General features: G+C 39.0%; 2 protein-coding genes across 3 annotated transcripts in view; one reads left to right on the plus strand and one right to left on the minus strand.

Annotated features, from left to right (window-relative positions):
* Positions 1 to 7300: 7300 nt before the first annotated feature.
* On the plus strand, positions 7301 to 12612 carry pdcl.S (phosducin like S homeolog). 2 transcript variants are annotated; one of them, XM_018232889.2, is made up of 4 exons: positions 7301 to 7484; positions 8647 to 8837; positions 9363 to 9544; positions 11402 to 12612. In XM_018232889.2, exons 2-4 carry the CDS (start codon positions 8690 to 8692, stop codon positions 11948 to 11950), a joined length of 879 nt encoding a protein of 292 aa, XP_018088378.1. In that variant the 5' UTR covers positions 7301 to 7484; positions 8647 to 8689; the 3' UTR covers positions 11951 to 12612. The 2 variants fall into 2 exon arrangements, with proteins under 2 accessions (XP_018088378.1, XP_018088379.1); XM_018232890.2 differs by having other exon boundaries at positions 7322 to 7598.
* A 3676-nt stretch (positions 12613 to 16288) lies between these two features.
* Positions 16289 to 27839, minus strand: part of ptgs1.S (prostaglandin-endoperoxide synthase 1 S homeolog) — a 52785-nt gene continuing 41234 nt past the window's right edge. Inside the window, 6 exon segments of the mRNA NM_001097920.1 lie at positions 16289 to 16679; positions 17330 to 17477; positions 18796 to 19082; positions 20088 to 20334; positions 20683 to 20766; positions 23080 to 23261. Of these exon segments, the coding sequence (NP_001091389.1) occupies positions 16339 to 16679; positions 17330 to 17477; positions 18796 to 19082; positions 20088 to 20334; positions 20683 to 20766; positions 23080 to 23261 (1289 nt within the window). The 3' untranslated portion in view covers positions 16289 to 16338.

Raw genomic sequence — 27839 nt, forward strand, 5'->3', positions numbered from 1 at the left:
GGAGGTCGGATTGGGAAATCCAACCTTTCCAGCAAGGAGCAAAATCCAGTCATTGTTCCTGGCAGTCACCATGTAGCTGTTCTTTTAGTTCAGCATTACCATGAACAAGTGAAGCACCAAGGCCGACAGTTCACCGAAGGTGTTGTCAGATCAGCAGGTCTGTGGATCACCGGCATGAAAAGATGCATTTCTTCAGTGATTCACAAGTGTGTTAAGTGTCGTAGGTTGAGAGGAACTCATCATCATCAGCAAATGGCTAATCTCCCAATAGACAGATTGAGCACTGACCCACCTTTTACCTACGTTGGTGTAGATGTCTTTGGCTCATGGTCAGTCTGTGCACGCAAGACCCGTGGTGGCATGGCTAACAACAAACGCTGGGCAGTACTGTTTACTTGCTTAAGTGTACGAGCTGTGCATATTGAGGTAATTGAATCTATGGACTCCTCCTGTTTCATCAATGCACTTCGCAGATTTTTCGCCATTAGAGGTCCTGTCAAGCAACTCAGATCTGACTGTGGAACCAACTTTGTTGGAGCCTGCAAGGAACTGCAACTTGATAATTTCTTGAAAAACAGTGGATGCTCATGGGTTTTTAACGCTCCTCACTCTTCCCACATGGGAGGTTCCTGGGAACGCATGATTGGAATTGCAAGGCGAATCTTAAATTCCATGATGTTAGACTGAGGTTCTCGACTTACCCATGAGACATTGACTACTATTCTAGCTGAAGTTTCTGCAATAATTAATGCAAGACCACTTGTACCAGTGTCCTCAGATCAAATATTGACTCCTGCAACTCTTCTCACCCAGAAGGTTGGCAACATCCCACTACCACCTGTGGACTTGGACTGCTCTAATATTCACAGACGTCAGTGGAAGCAGGTTCAACATCTGGCCAATTTATTCTGGAGCCGTTGGAGGAAGGAATATCTGCATACCCTTCAAAGCCGCCATAAATGGCAAGAGACTAAGCCAAATCTTCAAGAAGGAGACCTTGTGCTACTGAGAGATAAAGAAGTTTCTCGCAATGACTGGCCAACTGGACTTATTGTCAAAGCCATTCCCACTGAAGATGGGAAGGTGAAGAAGGTCGAAGTTAAGATTAATAAAGGAGGTACAACTAAAATCTTCTTCAGACCTGTTACCGAGGTGGTGCTGCTTCTACCTCGTGAAGAACACTACAGTGTATTTAGGTCAAAGCAAGATCTGAGACTCCTGAAAACTATTTATCTCTTGGATTACAATTGTGAGTCAGCTGAGGTTTGACATATTGTGGCCTCTCTGACTTGAAGATGGGGTGTTCTTTGTTGTGTTACAAGAACTTCTGTCAAGAGAACCTACTGAGACTTCTTCAAGCACACATAATTGCTATGTTTATTGTTGTTTGTTTCATTTCCAGGTTTCTAAAGACTAATTTGTTGAGCTATGAACTTAACATTAGACTAATGTTGCTATAATATTAGTGAAATCTAAAGATTTTAGGTGGGGAGTGTTGTGTCCCACATGCATGTGTTATGATGTTCATCAGCTAAGTTTGCCTGTAGCTAGTTTGTTCCTCTCTCTTCTCTGTAGTTTGGTTCTGCCCAGGTAGCCACCCCTCCCATAGTCAGTATTCCTGCAGACAAGTATCTGTAAGCATGCGCTGCATCTATCTCTCTGTACCTGGTAAAGCTACTTCGTTTTGACTATTCTTTTTCAGCTGCTGTAGCTATGTAATTACTGATCCCTAGACTATCCCAAGTCCCAATGGAATGGCAATAACTTACATAAGGGCAGTATCCACAGATAGGCGACTCTATGGAGTTTGTCACTAAGATTTACACTGCAAGATTAAACCTCTTCGAAATCTTTATCTGTGTCTTCCATTGAGTCGCCTGTGGATACTGCCCTTATGTAAGTTATTGCCATTCCATTGGTACTTGGGATAGTCTAGGGATCAGTAATTACATAGCTACAGCAGCTGAAACAGAATAATTGCATAGTATACTACAGGGCTTATCTGTTATCTGCTGTGTATACTGTTCCTCTTCTCCTTTTTCAGCTTTGACACGTGCTATATTTATAATGTAATACGGCACTCTCTGTTTTACAAGAACATGGATATCAAAACCATAAAAGAACAAATACAAAGAATTATAGTAAAGAACAAAGCAATACAGTTACAGGATTTATTTACCCCTGTGGTGCACCAAATATAACTGAGAGTTCAGGCCCGATTGTCAGGCAGATTTATCAAAATATGAGATTAGAGTTTCCAACAGAAAAATTCATACACTTTCTTTTCATTTTAAAAGCATATATATCAAATGGTGAACTCAAATGCCGCACTAAATAAATTTAAAGCAAGGGTCTCACCCTGCTAGTATTGCCTGTGTGCCAGTGAACTTCGTTCTTTGCATTTTTGAGGGGTTGCCGATCCCCTGTTTTGCTGGGCACCAGGGACTCAAGTTCCAGGAGGGCCAGGGTGTGCTTTTGCAGTTGAATAATCAAACTCAAATTTCACCCATTGATCCAATAGGAATAAACAGAAAGTGGATGAATTTTTCCTTAAAGGGATTGTTCATCTTCCAACATTTTTTTCAGTTCAGTTGATTTCAGACAGTTCACCACCAATAAAGACTTTTTCCAATTACTTTGTATATTGTATTTGTGACTGTTTTTCTAATATTGAAGTATAAAGTTTAATTTTTCATCTTATAAAGCAGCTCTGGGAGGGGGGTCGCTGATACATTTCGTTGATACATGTCCCTGCTGAGCAGAATCCCTGAATTCCATTAAAGGCAGTTGTTAGAATAAAAACAATAGTTGTTAATATCCCACAGATGCTGCTGAGTAATGTATGAACTAAATTTTGCTAAATTTTAACCATTTAGACTGTGCACCTGAATACTGAGCTGCCAGACTGAAACACCAGAGACCGGAACCTTAAACATTAAACTTAGATTTTGAAAATCAATAAAAAATCTAAAATGGAAAGTAATTGAAAAAAGTAATTATTTTGGGGGAACAATATGAAAACAATTGAACTGAAAAAAGTGTTTGGAACATGAACAACCCCTTTAAAAAGGATATCAATATGCTGGAGAGACATTATGGGGACATGATTATTCTTTATATGTACATTAGAGAGAATTATAGACAGATAGAGGAGCATCTTTTTTCCTATAAAAATTATGACTGCACAAAGGCCACTCCTTTTGATTAAAGGGAACAGAATTTTCATTTGAAAAAGTGTAGGTGGTTCTTCACAGTGAGGACAGTGAGGATGTGGAATGGACTGCCGGATGATGTTGTGATGGCTGATTCTGTTAATGCCTTTAAGAGTGACTTGGATGATTTCATGGACAGACATAATATCCAATGATGTTGTGATACTAAAATCTACAATTAGTATAGCTATGGGTGTATAGAGGTCATTATAAGTGTGTATACTGGGGTTAATTTTTAGGGGTTGAACTTGATGTACTTTGTTTTTTTTTCAACCCAACTATGTAACATACAGTATATGTACACATATCTAAAAGTACTCTTAACTGTAGATTTTTTTTTTTTAAAATCTTTGTTTATTGATTTTCAAAAAGTGGGGGGAAAAGGATACAGAAAGAAGAAAGAAGGGGGGGACCAGGGAAGGGTAAATCATTATTGTCATATCCAATACAATCAGTACAGGGTAAATAGCAAGTTACATCTCAATATTAGGACCGAGTGAACTGAGTACAAATAAAATGAGAGCAGTAGACCTTATATAAACCAAAGTATACAATACATGTAGGACGCTCTAAAACAAGACACTAAATGTTCCCAGAGAAGTCTATTCGGGGACTCATTATCCAGTTCTCCCCAAATGTGTCACCCAGGGCTCCCATACCTTTTTATATTGATCAGTGGTATTATTAAGTAGGCTAGTTATTTCCTCCATTTTCCTGGTTTCTTCTGATAAGTTCAGCCACTCTACTACTGAAGGGGAAGTTGGCGATTTCCAGTTTTTTGGGATTAAAGCTAATGCTGCTTGAACCAGATATCGAGAGAGCTTATCGGTCATCCAAGTTTGATTGTGGAGATCAATACCAAACAGTAAGAGGGGTATATCTAGGTGATGCAAATTTGTCCCCGTAATAATATGAATTGTTGAACATACCGTTTCCCAGAAGGAGGTAATGGAAGGGCAGGTAAACCAAATGTGTTTAAAAGAACCTGAGTCTGAGTTACACCTCCAACATAGTTGAGAGGTACCTGGGAAAAGCCTATGCAATTTCGTCAGTACGTAGTACTATCGGGTAGTAAGCTTGTACAGCATCTCACGAACCCTAACTGCCCTGGAAGATTTATGCAACCTCACTAATATCTGTCTTAACTGTAGATTTTACTATAGAAATTACAATAGCCCTAGATATTGTTTTTAAGCCACTCTTAATTGCATTAACAAAATCTGCCATCAAACATTACCTGGCAGGTCATTCCATAACTTTTCATACCTTAAGTCTACTAGAAAATCGTGTAAACATTAAATAAACCCAATAGGCTGGTTTTGCTTCCAATAAGGATTAATTATTCCTAAATTTTGATGGTGTCCATGGTAGAAGGCCTTTCTGTAATCCTTTCTGGATAATGGGTTTCCGGATAATGGATCCCATACCTTTATTTGCATTGCTTCATGTGGAGATTATATTCCTCAAATCTAATGGGGAGGCCTTTTGTTCTTTTCTATGTGAAAAAAAATCTCCCGCTCTCTGTCTGAAATGCCCTTTACTGTGTAATCCTATTACATCTCAAGATCCTTCTCCAGAGCAGGCCTAGGCTGGGATTCCAATTAAGTACAGAAAACAGTGTTAGAACTGAAGAATCCCTGTACTGAGGGCTCACACAAGTATACTGTTATCAAAAAAGCTAACTTTATTATAACAACATTAAAAAACATACACACTTTAAAAACATGTACAAAAAAGTCAGTGACACAGAAGTCCTGAACCATTGTTTTAGCCAGACTGGGATTCAAAATAGCCCCTGGCATTTGAAGTACAAAAAGGCCCAAACAGCCTCACAGGCCTACTAAATAGTGATAAATAGCTTATATGGCCTCTTACAGCAGCCCCCAGTAATCCACATTTGTTCCTGCTCTTTAGTAAAATGTTGTATTGGATTCAATTTGAAAATTCAGTTTGTGGGACAATTGTGACATCCAGTGGCAGGACAGTATAAATATTACTGTATACAAATGTACAGTATAATACCTCATTGTAATGCTCACTTCATTTTAAAAATCATCAATGGTATTCATGTGCTTTAAATGTTACCATTTCAGCAACTGTTTAAATATATATATAATATATATATAATATATATGTAATAAAATCCATATGGGTAGTTTCATTCTGTTTTGGTTTACAGAGGGGTCCATGGCATCCAAATGCGAAAAAAGTAGTGGATTAAGCTTTTAGATAATAAAAAATATGTTTCTTAATTCCCTTTATAATAGAGAAGATGCTATGTTATATGCTGTGTTATATGCTATGTTAGAAAGGCGGCAGAATCTTAAAGATATTAATGCGCAGCTAGATTAGATGGGGGAGTACTAGGCTAATGGATGGCTAGAAGGTTGGAGGAGATTTTAAACTAAGCAAGGAAGGCAGGGAGCAGTGTGCAATTCTGTGAAAGGCAAGTTAGATGGGAATTTGGCCATAATAGGGGGAAATGGGGGTGGATATTTGAATAGGGATGAAGGACCAGAAGTTGTATATACACAGGTTTACAATGCAAGAATTTGGCAGCTAAAATGGAAGAGTTAGAGATAATGGCAATAGAGATAAAATATAATGTAATTGGCTTTGCTGAAACTTGGGTAAATCATATGTGATAGTCCTAACTGGATCTACTTATCAAAGGATAAAAAGAAATGTTCAACATTATGAACATTTTTCCCCATACAATATTTACAAATACCAAAAAGATTTGTTTGATTGAAAAAGGTATTGGTTGGTTAGTCTGTGTATTAGCAGGAGATAATAATGCTCTAATACAATATTGGGCCTGAGGTAAAGTAAAAAGGAGATTTCAAAAAAGAACAGTTAGGAACGTTCATATTTTGTCTGGTTATAGGAACAGTAATATTTACTTGGTCTATACTGCTGCCTGTGTGCTGAAGGTGTTAGAAATAGACACGTACTGGCACGTAGCGACGCTCCACTCACACATAGTTCTGGCGGGCCACAATATTATTGGTAGGGTTGCCACCTGTCCGGTTTTGACCTGAACAGCCTGGTATTTTGAGGGGCTGCCCGGGTCTATACTTCCTGCCCGGTTTTCCAAATAAGGAAAACCAGGTGGGATTCCCTTGATTGACACGGCGATCGGCCAATCGCTGCGTCATAGCACCACCCACTGACAACACGGATCCGCCCACTGATGCCATAGCCCACCCACTGACGGCACAGACACGCCCACTGATGTCATGGACCCGGCCCCGCCTGGTCTCAGTCAGACATAAAGGTGGCAACCCTAGGCTATGGGCCGGTGTAAATTTGAAATTTGGACATACCTGCTTTAAGGGCAAGTTTGGAGAAGAGGCTCTGACGGTGGCAAGCACTGTTGACAACCTGCAAAATATCTGGGAACCACTGACTGCACTTTCAAAAAAGAGCTTGAAAACAAAGATACATGTTGGTACCCATTAGATTCTCCTAAATTAGCCCATAGTTCCTCAACTGTTACAAATATTGTCCTTGACTTTACATAAAACACTGGACTGGAATTCAGAATAACAGATTATGGGTAGCCTTCAGTGACAAACTCCTCCGTAAGTCTTTAGGGCCACCCCCTTTGGGGCCACAGAACATTCTACTGCGGAACTGACAGTGAACCTGCACACATCAGAGTTGGGACCCAATGAAACAGAGTAAAAGATTATTTTTAGTCCATTTCATCCATTGTTGGCTCCTAAATTAGCCCTTGTTCTGACCAGCTTTGTTTGCAAAAAAATATTAGCCCAAAACCACTTAAAAAAAAAAGACTTCATTTCACCGGGCCTATGTTTATGTAAAAAAAAAAATACTTTTTTTGACAAATTGAAAGGCTAAGCTCTGAGGCGGCAAATACAACAGTTTCCAACCACCAAAGTGTGTTTTCTATATTTCCGGCTACAATTTGGAGCTCTAAGCAAAGATTATAAATGACTTCTGAGGAAACATTGGTAGCAAAAGTGGCATAGCATTCAAATAACACGAATGAAAATGTTTATTTCGTAGTTTATTTTTTTACGCCGTTCCTCCGCCTAACTCTCACACAGCAGATTAAGTGTCGCATCACTGCGATTACGTGCGGTTGTGACGCTAGTCTCGCGTGATGAGATTTCCAGGGTTGAGATTTTCTGAAAGACAGGAGGCGGAAGCTTACAGATATCAGCTGTGCAGAAGGTGCAAGTAGCGATCCGGAGCTGTGGTCTGTGTTCGGAAAAACGGGAGCTGTGCATTTACTTGGGTTAGAGGGTGAGCTAATCCTCGTACGGTTTTACCTGGACCTGCGATAACGCTAACTGTACAGAAAGATGTGTAAAATGCTGGCAACGTAGCAGCCGCCTTCACTTCCGAATTGTAAACCTGGTAGGCCATTGCTCAGGCGCTTAATCCTTAATCCGGCTCTGATACCCACCCTCTCTAAAATGAATGTTTCAAGTGTAGAGGGTTTTAAGTGTAGAGGGGACTGGTCCGAGATCACGTCCCGCTTTAATTATTACTCTTCATATTTGGGTCATTTACACACAATCTGCCATTTTTTGTACCACCTTTCACGCAGCAGCAGCAAATGTCTCAGGTACCTGCATTTGGCCCATTAGAGTGCTGCCTGCATGGGCAGAGGTAAAAGCAACCCCCCTTATCTTCAACTTCAACCATTCACCGCAAAAAATTAGTCTTTCATTTGCATTACATTATAATGTATAAAAGCTTCAGATTTGGTCCATCCGCACCATGTCAGGAGATTATTGGGCCTTGTATGGGGCCTCCAAGGCACCTGCTTGACCACATCCCTGCAAAAATCAACCGGATATTTATGCTACTGTTTTATTAATTTTGGGATTTGTGCTGTGATGTGATAGAAGAATTTGCTTTCAATCAGATTTTTTTCATTATCTCCATGAGATTGTAGGAGGCAATTCAATACTATCATACAAACCAGAAATAAACAGACCAGCGCAAGAATGTAGTGTAAAGGTTGCTGTTCTTTATTTAGGGGTTTATACATAACATTAACATTCAACCATTAATTCACTATACTGAGCCATTATATTATAACCATGTACCATTTCTCCTTACCATAAAGCCTATGACCTACCATTGCAATCACCGCCTAAATAGTAGCAACAATAAAATACATAACTTTTTTTTTTTAAAAATCATAACACTGTAACATTGGGTGGTGGAAACACCTTCCAGGTCATGCAGGTCCCAAGAGGACATGAACCTGCCGGACTCCGGTATTTATACCCCCCACACCTGCAACCAATAATCCCCTACCAAAACCACCTGGCTGCTTATTAGTTAACCCCTTTGGGGAGAGCAGTGATTGCACCCCCCACCCAAGAATGTTTACTTAAATGTATGTAAAGCTATGTCATAATTTCTTTTTTTTTTTTTTTCTTTCTAATTTCAGACCTTAATAATCGAAATACAGATCTCACTTGTTCTGAGATATAATGACCACCCTCGATGACAAGCTACTGGGAGAAAAAGGGCAGTACTACTACAGCAGCAGCAGTGATGACGAGGACAGTGAGCAAGATAAAACAATTAAGTGCCGTAGAGAACAGGATGGTGGAAAAGAAGGAGGTGTTGTCAATACAGGTATTTTTAAGGATAATCTTTATTTGCTTTAGAGATCTATGCTTTCGTACCTTGACTTAAATAAGTAGGTTAAGTGAGGACTGCTTCGCTGCCAACCCAAGAGCCAAAATAAACAAATAGTCCAAAATTTGTCTGCAGCAAGTATGCATGCTCGAAAAATATTGTCTGGGTATCTTGGTCTATCAGCATTCTAGTATGGGGATGAAATAAAGATTCAAACCTGTGTTTTTATATGAATGCAGTAGCTCATGTGGGGACTCTTGCCAACTTTTTGCAGATGTGATAATGCAGGCTCATACAACGCAAAATAGTTTGGTCAATGCGTTCAGTCAAGCAGGGGTGTTTCTACCTTACCTTCTCTCTCTCTCTAGAGGAGTACAGCAGTGTTCGTTCGTTCAGCACAGTGCATGTCATTGAGGTGAAGCAAGGAAATTATTATTTTTAAAAGAATTATCATATTTTATGAGGGCGCTCTTTTTTTTCAACCTGGCTATGTTACACTTAATAAATATTTTCTTCTTTTAGGTCCCAAAGGGGTCATAAATGACTGGCGTCGTTATAAGCAGCTTGAGACAGAACAAAGTGAGGATCAAAGACGGGAAATGCAACAGCTCATAAAGAGGTTATCTATGACCTGTAAATCTCACCTTGATGAAGAGAAGGACAAACAGAAAAATAAGGAGCTTGAAGAAATGCTACGTGGAAAGGTGATGTTCACTTTAGTATATAAAACACAGTGAATATAATCAGTTCTGGAAAAGGAAGGAGAGCACTGCATTTTTTAGTTGCCTGTAATTATACAGTAGCTACACCTGATGAAGTCTCCTAGGGTTGCGTATTACTGTGATTAGTGATATTTTGTTTTCACAAGTCTCCTTTGTTTTTAAAAGTTTCCTTTGTTTGAAGTATAATTATGCAGGAAATGTAAGTGCTTTTGGTTCTGCAATGCATTTTCTTTGCGTTTTTCTAATAGATTTTATCCGTATGTTCGCTCACTCAAAACAAACACAATTTAGAGAATAAGGGTGGTTCAAAAAGAATTGGTTTTACTTTTATGCAGGACAAAGGCCTTGTTGCCTAAACGTTGGGGCCATTCTCATTTTGCTGGTAGGTGTATCCGCTCCTTGTTGATATCTCGCTTGCCATGTATAATCTATGGGTAGTTGATATTGTATACTGTTTTTAATATTGTATAAATTATGCCATGTGTTTTATGGCGTTGTTCATGTAAAAAAAAAAAAAAAATTCCTGCATAAAAGTAAAACCAATTCTTTTTGAACCACCCTTATTCTCTAAATTGTATTTGTTTTGAGTGTGCGAACATACGGATAAAGTACATTGTTATAGGTTACCTTAAGTAGGGGTAACATTTGTCTCTGCACCTCTGATTACTTTTTGAAAGATTTGGTGTGCCTCCATTCACTATTAACTCTATGTTTTTCTAATAGATAACTGATAATATTTTTTTTGTTCTGTACGGATAAAGCAGAAATTAAAATACATTTTACTTTTTAATATTGGCTTCACATGAAATTCTTAAATATACTTTGACAGCAGTACAGTGCCTTCCACCATTTATTGGGCTACCATCTGTAACCTAATGCTAAAGTAGAATTAAAACCTAACTTAAGAAGTAGGCTAGAAATGTTGTACAATATGTTTTATACTTCTGTACCAGCCACATCCCTTTAGCAGTAAAGATCTGTCTCCAAAGATGCCCCAGTATCTCTCCATCTTCTTTTCTGCTGATTCACATCACATGCTCTGTGCTGCTGTCACTTACTGAGCTTAGGGGCCGATATAGATAATTACTACATGGAAACCAGTGCAATTAGCATCACAATTTAATAATCCGCCTTGTAGCATCAGCTAATATAAGAGGCCAACCTTATTCTCTGCTTGATAATTTGCGATAACCCCTAAATTTAGCTTCTCAACAGCTGCTCGGAGCACACCAAGCATGCGAGTGTCACATCTTGACACTTTGCAAGATGGTGACCTCCTGTGACAAGTTTGATGTCCTGTATCATCTAAAACTTTAGGCTGGTGCAATAAATTCACTATATAAAATGACATTTTTAACCATATTCATTTTTATGATTTAGTTCTCTCCTTTAAAAGGAAATAGCCATACTTTCCTACTTATTTCTTCCCCTTTTTTGCTTGTAATTCTCAGACTCTTTGTTGCAGGTAGCAATCCTTTTACACTATCTGCAAAGGCCTGTTCTTCAGCAGTAATATCTCTATCTCTGGTCAAAAGAATAGCATTAACGTAAGAGTAAATTGCATTAATACTATGCATATTACTGTGTTCTGACCAGATGCCAGGCTACAGGCAACATATCCTATGTTTACAGTGGAGGCACATGTAACATCCCTGAACTCACTGAGCCTTTGTATATTGGCTGCATGTCTCTGAATATAATTGAAATATTAAGTCCATCTGAAATGTTAATCCTCATCAGTTAACAAAATTAAATGTTGCAGTCAAGTTTCAAACCGAGCAGTTACACAGGAATTGAACATGGGCCTGTAAAATGTGTTCTGACATATTACTTTTGCAGATGGCCATGCAGGAATACAAAATGCCGAATGATGAAGAGGATGATGAATTTCTACAGAAGTATCGGAAACAAAGAATAGAAGAGATGAAAAAACAACTTTCTCAACCACAGTTATTTAAAAAAGTGTTTGACATTGCTAGTGGAGAAGAATTTCTGGACACTGTGGACAAAGAACATATGAAAACACGTGTTTTAATTCTGATTTATGAGGATGAAGTTCCAGGGTCTGAGGCTGCAAATGGCAGCATAATTTGTCTGGCATCAGAGTACCCTGGCGTCAAGTTTTGTCGGGTGAAAAGCTCCCTCTTAGGGACCAGTGCAAAATTCACCAATTATGCCCTGCCAGCCCTGCTTGTATATAAAGCAGGGGAACTAATTGGCAATTTTGTGAGGATAACCGACCAACTTGGAGTGGATTTTTTTGCTGTTGACCTGGAAGCATTTTTGCATGAGTGTGGGTTGTTACCAGAAAAGGATATTGTACCGACTTCAATCTGTAATCCGTCTATTCAAGTGTATAGTTCAGATAGTGATCTAGATATAGACTAAAACATATTTATTGTAGTATAGACCTTTTGGCAAAATAAGGGATGCAGGAATCTTTTTGTAGGTTTGAAATATAAAAAGTACATGGTTTATTTGAGAAAACAAGAATAGTCACCATTAGCAAACATGAAACATGGTTCATTGCATCCTCTTATCGAGCTGGATGACAAGTATCTTTGATGGCAATGATGCTGTAAGAGACTGATTCCTGCTAGACTAACTATATCTGACTTTCAGAATAGAATGAAATTAGGGAGCAGTTTTATAACAAAGGTGAAAAAGAGAAACATTTCCAGCAGTAGCTACAAGCAAACATGTATTGATGGCAAAGCCATTCCAAATAGAGAGTAGGCTCAGAACCCACCCTGCCTGGGAAAACTGATCTTAAGGCTGAGGACAAAGACACTATTTAGCATAGCTGTGTACATTTAATGTTGTTGTACGTACACCTGTAGGTAATTTGTGCTTAAGTATTGGAAGAATTTGTTGTTAGTCTCCTAGACCAGCTGACAAAGCTGGGGAATGTGCTGTCACTTACCTTCTTTTTACCCACTTACCTTCTTTTTATCATACTAAAGAAAGTACTCTGATTTTTGACACAAGCTTGAAAAAAAAGTAATGGAACCTGTTTTAGCTTCTAAATTAAATAAATGCATTTTCTTGCATACAAAGCAGTAATTTGTGTCTGTCCCATGTGAAAGATATTGTAAATTCGAAGTTCTAGGTCAGTGATCCCCAATCAGTAGCTCGTGAGCAACATGTTGCTCTCCAACCCCTTGGATGTTGCTCTCAGGGTCCTCAAAGCAGGTGATTATTTTTGAATTCCGAGTTTGAAAGCAGTCCACATAGGGGCTACAAAATAGCCAATCACAGCCCTTATTTGGCACCCCAAAGGACTTTGTCGTGCTTGTGTTGCTCCCCAACTCTTTTTATATTTGAATGTGGCTCACCGGTAAAAAAGGTTGGGGACCCCTGTTCTAGGTTCATTCACTTTCGAGCACAACTTCCCACAATGCAGGTTTTCCCCCAGAATTCGGGGGTAACGTGGGCACAACCAGGTGATTCTCTTCACAAAATTTCACTGTCTTTTACAGTTGCATCCAATACACCAAAATGTGTTTTTGCACTTTGTTGCAAATTGGATACAGTTGAAAATAGGGAGTCATATTATCAAAACTAACATCACAGAAATAAACTTAATGAAAGAGAAACAACAAAGCTTTTGTGGTTCAGATCGTTATCTCTCAAACACTTTAAAAACAGGCTTAAGTATTTTTCTCAAGTACTTTAAGGGCGGTGGCATATGTGGCGATTCCGGGAGATTAATCTCCCAGCGAATCTCCCCGAAATACCTTCCCACTGGCAAGAATGCTAATCTCCAGTGGGATGGCCTATGGATCACTTCGGTTTTCCAAAGTTTCCTTGTGAGGCAAGTTCATGCGACTGGAAAACGAAGCAATACATATGCCATCCCGGCGGCGATTCAAATTCTTGCCGGCAGCAAGGCATTTGGGGAGATTAGTTACCCAAAGAAAAGGAGATTTGTCGCTGGGAAACTAATCTCCCCCGAATAGCAACATCTGCCATCATCCTTAAGTACTGTTCTTAAGCCGGCCATACACCTAAATATCCGCTCTTTTGGTGAGGTCACCAAATAAACATCTTTTCCCAGTCTTTTTGCTGTCTGTTCAATATTGCTATTATAATTGCTGCCAATGCATGCTATCAGGGAAGGATAGCATCAGCAGAAGGACTGAATCAGCAGCTTTTATCGGCCAGTGTGACCTTAAGTCATCACCATATGAAGGTTATGCGGAATTTTAAATGACCACTGACCTCACACATTTCTTAGCAATGCAACACCTAGAACACCTTTTTGATCCTGCATATTGAATTGGTTTGCTGTACTTGTTTAATGCCCTTTAAGCATCAATACATATTATAGATAGAGTTGTAGATGATGTTTAGAAAACCAGTCCAATGTCCTGAAAGTTTATTTTCTATACAGCTATCTGTATATTGCAGTGGTGTGCCATGGCCTTTTTTTCTTTTTTACACCTTTAAAAATGTATAAGCAGTTAACAGGACTCCCCCTTTGTATAAACAAAGTACACACAATTCTTTGTCTCCCTTTTCCCATGATGGACAGACTCCAGAGCAGATAATTATTTTTAATGATTTTCTTTTTCTGTATAATAATCAAACAGTACCTTGTACTTGTTAAAGGGATTCTGACATGATTTTTATGGTGTCGTTTTTATTTCTAAATTACACTGTTTACACTGCAAATTCACTCTACCGTAATTCCTGAACCAACAAGTGTTTTTTTTTTGTTGTTGCAATTTTGGTGTGTGGGCAGCCATCTCAGGTCATTTTGCCTGTCATGTGCTTTCAGAAAGAGCCAGCATTTTAGGATGGAACTGCTTTCTGCCAGGCTGCTGTTTCTCCTACTCAATGTAACTGAAGGTGTCTCAGTGGGACCTGGATTTTTACTATAGTGTACAGTTTTTAGATCTGCCAGGGAGCTGTTACCTACCCATTGTTCTGTTGTTAGGCTGCTGGTGGCGGGTGATATCACCCCAACTTGCAGTAAAGAGTGACTGAAGTTTATCAGAGCAAACTGAAAATATATCTAGCCCCATGTCAGATTTCAAAATGAAATATAAAGAAATCAGGTTGCTCTTTTGAAAAACTTGATTTCAGTGCAGAAGTCTGCTGGAGTAGCACTGATGCATTTTGAAAAGAACATGTTTTCCCTGTGACAGTATCCCTTTAACTAAGTTGCATGAATCCCTGTTAGACCATCATATTGGGTTTTTCATGTTTAACATCACACAACTAATCTCTGTCCTGCCACTATTTCTTTACTTAGTCTTGGCTATTTTTCTTACTTTTACAGGATCTACTACTATATTTCCACCTTATCTGTTGGATCCTGCCACTTATCAATGGAGATAAAGCAATAATTAAAAAGTCAGATTACTAAAAGATACATTTAAAAGAATCCTTAACAGTTTATCACCTTGTATATCCCAGAAAATTAGCATAACTAATGGGGTCAGTTAATGAGATATGGTAATGAACTACATACTTTTTTTTCAGGTCAATCATGCATGTAGCTACTTTTCGCCAACTACTTGTCGCAGCTACAAAATAGACAATGCTGATAATTGTCTCTGCTTAGACACTATGGGTGGTTATTTAAGAAAAAATGCAATTGTCTAATATTAGATCAAATAGCCCCGACCTGAAAGTTCAAATCGAGTTTTCCCTCCGAAGGCAATTAACATCTTTAAATTGATTACATTGACTTGTAAATGAACTCGGCAGGTTTTAGGTGGTGAATATGCAAATTCATTTGCATGCTCGAGGTGTGATAAATCTCACAGTCTAATTTACATTCAAATTGGGGGATTAAAAATCAAATGTCTGAATTCTGACACCAATTTACTATTCGTCCCTTAAATCTGCCCCTATGTGTGTTTAAATTGAGACAATTCTCAGTATTGTCTATGTCAGATTATTTTCTGGCATTTTGTAGCCATGACGCATACCTTCCAACTACCTCCCATTCGCCGGGACCGATTTTGACAGCCCAACCTGCAGTCCTGGGTTTGTTGCTAAAATGTCCCGCCTTTCTCTTTGATCTCTTGCACTGAACAGCCATAAAAAGATACAAAGTTTCTAACTTAAGTAACTTTTGGCACAGAGCCTAGAATAGATACTTTTGTAACAATATGATATAAGCAGATCTCTTTGGAGAAGTATAAAGGGCAATTAACTTTTATTAGCAAAACTATAACAACAATAAAAACCACAGAAATGTGTTCAAACTTTCATAACCTGCCAAATTTTGTAAAATGGACATGGTAAATAGGGGGTGTGGCCACAAAACAGGCGTGGTCAAAAATTTCACCACGCTCCCTGGGGCAAATCTTTTTGTTCTTTCTATTTCCAAAATGTTGGGCGGTATTATGACAAGTAGCTGCTACTGGTAGCTCTATGTGTCATTTTCCTTATGGTAATGATGTTTGCTGATGTCATCACAAGTGTGTCATATTTCTTTGCCACCACTTAATTTTTTTTGGCCCAGTTTGCTGGGTTTATTGACTTGCCCGAGTGCAGTCCAAAACGTCAGTCTCCACAATAAAAAAACAATATGTTTCACACTAAGACCTGAGTCGTGCGGATTCACTTGCTCTTACAGTATGTATTTATTATACCAAACCACATGTATATGTTCTCATGGGAGCATATATTGAATGTTATCAGCTTTTGATACATTTTGAAAATATATATTAAAATGGGTAAAAGTTTATGATGAAAAAAAGTTCTAAACTGTTTTCATTAAAAGAAAAATACCTTTTAATTGATGCATCTTTTCAGCAAAATTAAAGCTCATCAGATTTTTTTAATGTAGGTAATACATCTGGCACATGGAATGCAACAAATGGGCATGTTTTTACATTGAGACACACAAGCTTCTGAATAGAGGCAGTCTTTACAATATTAAACCCAGTTTCTCCCCCAAAGGTACTGGGCTTCCAGTATTCTGGAGAGCAAATTGGGTTCCCCAGTAGTCCTTTAAGAGAGAACGGTGCACCTATTTCCACCATACTTTCTCCAAATATTGAATTTGGATTGGGTTTTTCCAAAAGTAACCCCACGTAAAATTCAAGTGCATCTATGTCTCCATAAAACTCTTCCAATTGTGCTGCCATTTTTTCTTCTCCTAAAAAACAAAAATATATATTAAAATATTATACAGGTATATGATCCATTATCCGAAAACCAGTTATCCAGAAAGCTCAGAATTACGGAAAGGCCATCTCCCATAGACTCTATTTTATTCAAATAAATCTGCTTTATCTCTGTATTAATAAAACAGTAGCTTGTACTTGGTCCAAACTAAGAAATAATGAATCCGTGCATTTACTCTGTGCTTTGAAACTTTAGGGGCCACATTGTGCCCGGGCCTGTTGTGAAACACTGAGGTGCCTCATTGTGCCAGTAATGAAACACTGGGGGGGCATATTGTGCCTTTGAAAACTTGGGTGCTACACTGAAGAGCCACACTGCTTATTGTGAAACACTGGGAGGGTCCAATCTATGGCAATAGTGAAACACTGGGAGGGTCCAAGCTATGTCAACTGTGAAAGAATGGGAGGATCCAATTTATGCCAATAGTGAAACTCTGGGAGGCACACTTTGCTTTTGAAACTGTGGGATCCACATAGAAACTGTTGTGAAACACTAAGGGGTCAAACTGTGCCAATAGTAAAATACTGTGGGGGGGCACACCGTGACTTTGAAACCTTGTGGGCCACATTGGGCATGCTATTTAATTATGTAAAACTTAAAAACACTAAATAATGAGTAAACCTGTTAAATCTCTGAATGATTTATAAGCCTTCAATCCAAATCTCTTTCGATATTCGTTGAAAGGTTGTAGTCTGAGGTTTCGGGATTCTTCAATAACACCTGCAGCCACCTTCAACAGACTAGGTGGATGATTCTTTCCGCCACCAATCTATATAAAAAAAGACACAATTGTTAGTTTTATTTCCAACTGTTTTCTTTATCTGCGAAGTTGATAAGAAAGTTCCATTTCTGGTCTTCCAGGAAGCTCATAACATTGAATTTTTTATATAAATTCGGGGTCAACCACAAATGCATCTGAAGTGTGTAAAGCGCAATTAGACTTATTTCACAATGTTTTCTTAACCATAATGCTGTGATGTTTCCCACTTAATTGCAGTCACATGCAGATTTTCATTTACATATTTTTACACATCAGATGCAATTGTGGTCAAACATCAATCAGTCAAGTCTGTCGATATTGACACAGCCTCACTAGGAACTCTGGTATTTCCACCACATTTAGACGTGCGTTTTTAGCTACGCACTGAATGCTTTTCAATGGTGCTGTACTCACAAAGACGCATGTAAGCGCCAAATGCAGAAAAAATGCAACATGCTGCATTCAGCTCTTACATGCGTCTGTGTGAGTACAGCCCCATTGAAAAGAATGCAGTGCGTCTTCTCCTGTGCTCCCCTGCGGCTGAATGCATGAAACTGAAACGCAGGGGAGCACAGCTAAAAACGCTCATCTGTAAGAGCCCTTAGGGTAGCAGGAACTTCATTAATAGGTGCACTTACATGCAAATATGCATTATTTGATTATAATGGAGTCTATGGCAAGATGGCCTTTCCGTAAATGGTTTCCGTATAACGGATCCTATACCTGCACCTTAAATTAGAGACCTGCACCCAAACCATACCCGCTTACCCTAAGCCTGACCTGGACCCACTTACCCGCCTTCTCAGAGCCACTGATGTCCATCCAACCCGCTCCCTGCAGTGATTGCAGTGCCAACTGGAAAGGATGTCATATTGCCTGCAAGTGAAGTTGTGTTGATCTTTTTTTCCATTAGAAAGCTTAGAATATTCTCTGTTGCCCCTAGAATGCCTACCTGCAGTGGATAAAATACCCAAATCCTCCCGCACAGTGGGCACATGAGGTTTAATCTGGCTGAGACCTGATCACATTATGGGTATTCTGTGGGTACCTGCAGGTACCAGAAGCAGGACTCTACCTTAAGTACAGTTAGGGGTCTATTGTGTAAAACATTGAAGACAAATGTCACCAGCAATGCTGCCCATTGCTTAGAAAGCAAATCTTTTGCTTTCTAACTTTCAACATGAATGCTGACACCTTATGTAATTGCTGTATTGCCTTCAAAAAAAGTATAATCCAACATCACTTTTCTTTCTTTTTTTGTATGAACAACTATATGTGTAAGTTACTATAGTTTCACACTAAATGAAAGTCTAGACATTTTCATTACCTTGCCAGCAATTTGTTTTGTGAAGGATTCCACCAGAGCCTCAACGCCATAGTCTAAAATAATGGAAGTATTGTAGATGAAGCTGCTATAGCCGAATTCATCTTCGATAATTTTAAATTTCTCCGGCATAAGAGGATGCCAGTGATATAACTGGTTGAACTCAACAGCAATCCGATTCCTGTACTGGAACTGCACGCCAAACAGTAATTCTGGATCAAATTTTAGTTTCAAATAATATCCACTTAGATGCTGAACATAGTCTTCAATGACGATCTTTATAGTCTCCCCTGTGTATAGGACAACGAATGGTTACACAAAAGTGCAAGCCCACAACTGTAGTTTGCTTTAATTGCGACTCATGTCTAGGTCAAACTAACTTAAAATAGTTTAACTAGTTTTAAACTAGTTTCTGGGTTGCAACTGATTCACTGAATTAATATGGGTCCTGTGTAAAAGGGATAATAAACCCTGCCAATAATGTATTTCATATCCATTTATAGCTATGTCTTTCAAGTTCAACATTTATGCATCTGGGATGTAAAAATATCCAAGCCACTTATACCCTTAATGGGACTGCACTAGGCAAATCCATAATGCAAAAGAACCTTGGAGTCCTTGTAGATAATAAGCTTGGCTGTAGCAAGAAATGCCAGTCAGCAGCATCAAGGGCATATAAAATCTTGAGCTGTATTAATAGGGGCATAGATTCTTCCACTGTATAGAGCACTGGTAAGGCCCCATCTAGAATATGCCGTACAGTTTTGGTCTCCAGTGCTCAAACAGGACATTAATGAAATAGAGAAAATGCATAGAAGGGCAGATAAGCTGGTAAAAGGTATGTAAAATCTTAGCTATGAGGAAAGACAAATTGGGATTGTTCCAGTGATGTGCGGGTCGGGTAAAACCAGCACCTGCCCTCCCTCCACCTGCGCCTGACTTCCGGCTTCCTTTTATAGACCCGCCCCGCCGATGATATCAGAAAAGGGGCGGAGCAAACAGGTGCGCAGCTATAAAACCGGAAGTCGGAAGCTGCAAGTGCAAGGTGGTTCATGGGTTTATCGGGCCTGCCCGCACATCACTAGATTGTTCGCTCTGGAGAAGAGGTGTTTAAGGGGTGATATGATAACTATGTATAAATATACTAGGCCAGCCTACATATCAATACTCCAAATGCTATTAGTGTGCGAGTACAAAATGGCAATAGCTAACTTTTGACCTGTTTACCTTTCTTACATTTATTTGTAATCAGTGGGCTAAGCAATTTGCAAAATAAATTGTGTTGCATTACTTACCTATAAGAATTAGTCTTGTAGTTTGAAACAGCTGCTCATCATCCCAAGTAGGGTGCTCCTTCTTCAGAACATCACAAACCCTATTGTGTTCGCGGAGCCAAAGGGTTGCATACATCATCAATCCAGGGAGGAGTCCAAATACCTCCTGCCCTACTGCGAATTGCTTCTCCTTGGGGACATTTTCTGGATAAATCATATGGACTGGAGCTTCAACTACTGTTGGAGGATATGTTTCCCCATTTATTATCTAAAACACAAATAAGTTTATGGCTTTATCTTAATATTGATATTAATTTCACAGGAACTGTAGGAGGTAATGCACATATAACAACATATGCCTATGGGGTAAACCTGCCTCTATTGTAGGTTATATTGAAGGCTGGTGTGGTGGCAGCTTGTAGCCAAATTCCATAACATAATATATGTGACTTTTACAGAAAGGTACATTGATTGATGTACCAGGAAGGTGATAAAAGGGACATTGGGATAGCAGTCAGTATAGGAGTCATATGTTGTTTACAGACCAGGATGGCCTTTATTATACATGGATTCATGAACCTTGTCACATGGATTCTAAAGGGGATACAAAACACACCTGATATTTGAGTTTTCCATCTTTGAAGAGGCGAAGAATATGCTGGCGTTCCAAACTGTCTCCATAAATATGACTAAGATCAACCTACAGAAGAGAATGACGAAGTTATTTGAACAAAAAACAACTTGTGCATAGCAGGGACACTTGAAGGATCAGTAAAATATTTCTTCAGTAAACCCAATCAAGTACAAGTTTTTTGTCAAATGTAAATCCAAGTCCACATTTTATATATGTATTACAGTAACAGAGTAAGTTAGGTTGAAAAAAGACAAACGTCCATCAAGTTCAACCTTCTAGATTTGTATATAACCTGCCTAACTGCTAGTTGATCCAGAGGAAGGCAAAAAACCCAATTTGAAGCCTCTCCAATTTGCCTCAGTGGGCAAAAATATTCCTTCCGGACTCCAAGATGGCAATCAGACTAGTTCCTGGATCAACTTGTACTATAAGCCCATATTCCATAACAATGTATTCCCTTTACGTGCTAACATCCAACCCCTTCTTTAGGCTATATCTTTCTATGGAACCTCCTTCTTAATTCGAATGGGTGTCCTCGTGTCAGCTGGAAGGATCTACTGATAAATAAATCTTTACAGAAAGATTATTATATGATTCCATTATACACTTATTCTTCTTACATTCTTTGTAAAAATATCCAGACATTTAAGGCCAAGCATGATCCATCTGGGCTACATTATTTTGACACAGATGAAATCACCATAGTTTCTCTCTATCCAAAGAAAACAAATGTTCCGGAAATTGTTAAAAAAAAATAAATATGTGAATGTTTGGAAAGACTTATATGCACTACCCAAATATGTGAAGCCGTTGAGCTATCTAAATAATAGAGACAACAAGGAATGCTATGATCTTATTGTCATAAAGCCAGTCTGATGCTGGTTAATAATGTAGCGTCACATCATGCCACCTCAGATATAAAAAACAGCTGCCCGGGTGCAAGAAAAACCAAAAATAAGCAAAAAAAGTTCTGAACCCACAGGTCTTTGACAAATAAATAAAACATATATGTATATATAGAGAAAACACATAAAGAAGTCCGCAATCATGATTAAATGGTAAATGCACCTGGGTGCAGTTCATCAAGGAAAAGTCAAACATTTTGCAGAACAATGCCACAAAGTCACCATGTGGTAAGTTTTGCGTACAACAAAAATGTCATGTGTGCGACAAAAAAGTCACCCATAGACTATTGTATTTTGCTACAAAAAAAGTCGCCGCAACAAAAATGTCACCCAGATACTTTGATATCTTCGCCATTTCGTAAATTTTCTGGTAAAGCAGGACAGATTCGCTCATCACTACCATTGGCCATCTATGCATACTTTAAGCTGGAAATCAAATAAGGAAATATTTGCTCAGGAGAGACATCAGGCACTCTGACCTTTGGGGGCAATAGGACTTTCTCTTAGAGAAACCAATTGGTAGCCTTTGAACATGGATTTCCTGTCTGCCTTGAATTTGAGGTTGAAGGACAGATTTATATTGGACGACCAAGGCCAAAATCAAAGGACACTGTATGATGTTGTCCCATACACTCAGTTTTTCCATTGATTCATATGAACAGTTTTTATTTCCTCCACACTATTATATATACACATATACATACTGTACATACACAGTTTTGTTTATAATAATAGTGAGCTTAAAAAAGTGAATATGCTTATCAAACACAGGTGGTTCCATTCACCCAAAATGCTTTTCCTTTGGGCCCATTTTCATGGCTTTAGAACCAATGTTGGGCTGGGGCCAACTGGGGGCTGTCACCTCAAGGGCCTATGGGTTTTTCCCCGTTGTCAAACTGGCCCAGCCTTACACTGAACAGAACCCCTACTCTATGTGGAGGAGCCCTAATAGGGGTGAAAACTATCTGTAGTTGGAATCTGATCAGCAACTTCCCTAGCTGTGATTATAAACTCAAGATTTACTAGCTCCCTGTCAGTTGCATAAATTATTTTCAAAGGTGGCAGCACCATTCCCAAAGGGTGCTCCATTAAAACACCCAAAGAAAGTGAACCTAAATAATTGGCCACAGACCTCATTTTGAAATGATGCTAAATACCTGCCATTAAAAAAAAAAAAAAAACCTGACCCGCCCCCAACACACTGCACAATCCTAATTATATACATATATACAAGTATATAAAAAAGTGAAAAAGGGACACTAGAAGGTCGCACACCTGCCTGTGGCCGGCAAACTTTGTGTGGAAATCGTTCCAAACCCTCCTGACCCATGGGCTTCAGGTTAGCCCTCACAACTGCGCCCATGAATATACTGTATACAGTAGAAGTTTATTTATATAAGCTTCATTCAAGCCTCAATATTTTGTGCTTGGTCCTTTAATCCTGTTTGTGAAACAAGGCAATTGTACAACTTACACCATGGCCAAATCCTTTAATGAAACCCCGTCCCATCCTGCCATATGTCTTGAAAAACTGATGTGTAAAATGCTGGGCAAAGAAGGCAAAGAGGAGGTTTGTGCCTTGTGGGTCAGGGATGAATTTTTCTCTTTTCAGAAATGTCTCCACAAGAAAAGTTGCATCTGGGAGTTCCTTTTTTCCTAAACAAGATAAAGAGTGAACATGAATGAAAAACATCAGGTTATCCTGCATCATGCCATAAATCAAAGGTGTTCCACTGATGTGTAAACATTTTTTTATTTTCATTTTTAGTTGCCAGCATTTCAAGGTTGTGGTAATGCAACAAAACACCCAAAATGCCTTTCTATAGGCTTGCTGTCCCTACCATTGTTTTATCGCATGAAAAATAAGGCAGTGAGCAATGAGATGATTACACTAACAACAAGAAAGGCCTATATGCCATTGACTTCTTGGGGGTTTTTGAGAGCTGTAAATCTCTGTAAGGGACAGCCAAATACATGCCACAGAAGATGACACAATGAACACTTTAAAGAGGAACTAAATCCCAGCAAATAATTGGACTCCAAATGCTAAGTTTTTCGCTTCTGTACTTGCCTTTTAAGAAGGAAAGTTCTGTGCCTCCAAAGATACCCCAAGTAGCTCCCCATCCTCTATTCTTCTGATCTATTTAGCTTCCAGTTAACTGAGCTTAAACAGCAACTCACAGTATATATACAACAATACAATACAATACAAAACGGATTAGTAGGACAGAATCTTGGAGCATATGGCTTGTATAGGTAGGAAGATAGAACTTGTGATCCCCAACCAGTGTCTCGTGAGAAACATGTTGCTCAACAACCCCTTGGATCTTGCTCCCAGTGGTCTACAAAAGGGTGCTTATTTTTGAATTCCAGGCTTGAAAGCAAGTTTTGCATAAAATAGATGTACTGCCAAACAGAGCCGCCTGTAGGCTGCCAGTCCACACAAGGGTTAGCAAATATCCAATCACAGGCCTTATTTGGCAACCCCAGGGACATTCATGCCTGTGCTGCTCCACAATTGAATGTGGCTCACGGGTAAAAAAAAAAAAAAAGTTTGGGGACCTCTGAAGTACATTAAGCTATTAAAAGATGAAAGATATGGTGGAACTTGGGGCCTCTGGTGGAAGAGGCACATACGTAGAGCATAAAAGTTAGGCATGTACCTCTTCTGCTGCAGTTCCCTAGTTCCCTTAAGTTCCCCACCATAGGTGCATCTACAGCACACACGCTATTCTGAGCATGCACATGCTCGCTTGTACGTGCGCATGAGGCAAGGACGACGTAGTCAGCCACATTACCTAGAGCGCCTGGCCAACTTGGCCCGGCACTGGGGGTCACTAACCCAATGCTTGCTGTAAGGCTACAAATTAATTGTTATTGCTGGTTTACTACTCATCTTTCTATTCAGACCCTCTCCTATTTATATTCCAGTCTCTTATTCAAATCAATGCATAGTTACTAAGGTAATTTGGACCATCGCCAACAGATTGCTGAAATTGCAGACTGGAGAGCTGCTGAATAAAAAGCTAAATAACTCTAAAACTCCAAATAATAGAAAAAATTAAAACCAACTGCAAATTGTCCCAGAGTATCACTCTTTACATCTTACTAAAAGTTAACTTTGAAATATTTAGAATTAGAAAGTGTAAGTACAGTATACCTAAACCAGAACTAACTCTGATGTTCCAGTATTGGCCCACCACCTGTCAGGTGACTTTATTACAGAAAGACTAGTAATAAAAAGTATCAATAACAATATATTTGTAGCCTTACAGAGCTTTTGTTTTTTTAGATGGGGTCAGTAAATCCACCACCACCACCCCTCCATTTGAAAACTGGAAATAATCAGAAGAAGGCAGCAAATATTTTAAATACTATTAAAAAAAAATAATGAAGGCCAAATGATAGGTTGCTTAAAATTAGCCATTCTATAACATACCAAAAGTTAACTTAAAGGTGAACCACCCCTTTAAAGGTACTTGCATCCAAAGCTCCTTTATACCTGTGTCCATTCTGCTCCAAATTGGGTGCAAGTGTTGATGCATTGGCCTAAATCTTCAGAATTAAGTCATAACAGTGCATTTGTGGAGGCTATGACACGTTAGCTGCATTTGCTACGGATGCAACTCTCCTTTGCATCGGCAATGGAAATCTGTGGAAGAACACTGCATTCTCAGTATAAAACATGTTGAACTTTACACTGTCATAAATCATCCTTCAGGTCTTGGCTTTCATAAAACAGATGTTAAATGGGGTAAGAATTTATCTGTAGTTTTTATCTGTAGAATTTTATTTTAATATAATGTTGACAACACATGTAACTCTAATTCTAGCTGAGGTTAAAGCCAGCAAATTAATTTTAAAGGCAGCAGCCCCGATGCCACCCCGCCTCCCACTCCGTGCTTTCAATTTTTAGCATCTGAGCGGGTCCATGGGGGGGCGCATCGCTAGTGCAGTGAGCGATATTGCGCTCGTTGCCCTAGCAGAGCCGAATTTCCGTCTTAAAAAATGGAAATTCGGCTGGTACCTGGAAATTCGGCCTCCCCTGGTAATTGCCCGCTGCATGCCGCCTCACTTTCCCTTTTGGCAGGAGCAGCTCTGTGGACTGAATGCTGCAGGTCAAGAAATAGTCTTCCATCTTTTGACATCTTGAAATAATCTTAGGAATTCAGGATTAGGTGCATAATAACCCAGCACATTGCAGCTCTGACTAACTATTTGAATGTTTAAGATCAAATGTATTCGCTGAACCAAATTATCTCTCTTCTACACTGTAATCACCTTCCTTGCGTCTTGGGTAACTAAACTCTCTTTCAAGATTTGCTTTTAAAGATCAGGCTGTCAAAGTCCAAACCTCTGGATTTGAATGGCTCAACAAAGGCTCCTGGTAATTGGTCACAATAAGAAGAAAAACCACACCATAAAAGTTACAGACCAGACTAGAGATGCAACGAAGACCGGCACTTTTGGATTTGGCCGAATCCCCAAATCCAGGGACAGAATACTGAACTGATATCTGAACCCTTCTATGGCACTGGATATGCAGATGCACAAGCAGAAAAATCAAATACGCACAAAGCCAATTTTTTTCAATCATATAGGGTTCGGATTTGGTTTGGTCAGGCTCTTGGATTTGACCAAAACAGAATCTTGCCAAAACTAAATCTAGCATTCAGTGTATTCCTAGGCTAGAATGTCTGTAAACTGTCTAATCTCCTTGGAACCCAAGCAAAAAGGACACGTTTGTATCAGTTGTTGAAGCAATTAAGTCTATGGGCCCTTAACCCCACTTGAGAGGGTACAGTTTAAAAGGTCTGACAAAGCAGCACCTTCCCTGGATGTGTACTGCCATGAGCTCAAGGAAACATCTATTTGTGTGTGCAGCACGGGCCTCTTTGCACAGCCTGCTGTTTCTATACTATAGATGTAATGAGGCTGCTGTTGCTGACAAACACCACTAGATGTCTCTTATTTCTCAAGTGACTGCAGCTCCTGTGCAGTTCTTCAAAGTAACCGCTAGGTGTCTGCACTTCTGGAACCTGTCAAATTTTAAAAGTTTCACTGAACACCAATGATCTTTTTTTTTTTTTTTAAAGCCCTGACCAACAATGTATTTTTTTAAATTTTAATGGGGAACCCTGGCCACAAATGTTTTTTTTTTACTTGTGGGGGGGGGGCTGGTTACCAGTGTTTGTTTTAACTTCGAGGGAGCGGGGCCACCAATAATTTTAAACTGGGGGGGGGTGGTCATCTAATTTTTTCTATACTTTTTATCGGAGGCCCTGACCACCAATGTTTTATTTTTAGCTTGTGTGGGTTGGGGAGCTTGGTCGCCAATGTCACACATTTATACAGGTATGGACCTGTTATCCAGAATGCTTGAGACCTGGGGTTTTCTGGATAATGGATCTTTCTAAAATTTGGATCTTCATGCTTTAAGTCTACTAGAAAATTATGTAAATATTAAATAATCCCAATAAAGACTAATTATATCTTGTTTGGCTCAAGTACAAAGTTCTGTTTTATTATTACAGAGAAAATGAAATCAATTTTAAACATTTGGATTGTTTGATTAAAATGGAGTCTATGGGAGATGGACTTCCTGTACTTTGGAACTTTCTAGATAATGGGTTTCCAGATAACAAATCCCATACCTGAAGTAGGCTGTTTTGATATTTTTGTGCCAGGGCTGCTTTTTTATCCCCCAGTCCAGCCCTGGTGTATAGCATGAGGTATTTGAATAATTATGTTTTAAGAAGGATTCCACTGACAATGAAACTGTAATGGTTTCTTTGGCTTCACTACTGATATCACTAATAACACTCCAAGATTCAGAATTTGCTAAGAGACTGTCTCCAGTTCTTATTTAACTGCTTGCCTCCTTTAAAATTCCTTTAATCACTTTCGTCTTCCGTTGACACACCCTTGCTGTTATAAAACATGGGAAATGTTGAGACAATTGTTTTTAGAGTTTGGAAGCTTTGTCCTGGAGAAATAATAAGGGAAATAACAGTGTGCTTATTACTACCCTTACAAATTTCGGCTCTTGGGTTTGTATTAACCTTTCTATTAATGTATTAACAAACTGTTCTTTTCCTCCTCTACACTTCAGAACGCTTTAAAATATATCACCTGCAGCACCTGCATTTTTTAACTTCCTACAGTTTAATGGGAATGTAAAACAAAGACCTTAAAAAGCACAAGAATAAAGAGCACATTGAAGAAGAAGAAGAT

Source organism: Xenopus laevis, chromosome 8S, assembly GCF_017654675.1.
Source record: "Xenopus laevis strain J_2021 chromosome 8S, Xenopus_laevis_v10.1, whole genome shotgun sequence".
NCBI classification, from domain to species: domain Eukaryota; kingdom Metazoa; phylum Chordata; class Amphibia; order Anura; family Pipidae; genus Xenopus; species Xenopus laevis.

Excerpts from the sequence above, each read along its gene's own strand:
- pdcl.S (XM_018232889.2), top strand. The coding sequence starts at position 8,690 with ATGACCACCCTCGATGACAAGCTACTGGGAGAAAAAGGGCAGTACTAC. Across the intron at positions 8,838-9,362 it reads AGGAGGTGTTGTCAATACAG|GTCCCAAAGGGGTCATAAAT; the intron begins GTATTTTTAAGG and ends TTCTTCTTTTAG. Across the intron at positions 9,545-11,401 it reads AAGAAATGCTACGTGGAAAG|ATGGCCATGCAGGAATACAA; the intron begins GTGATGTTCACT and ends TTACTTTTGCAG.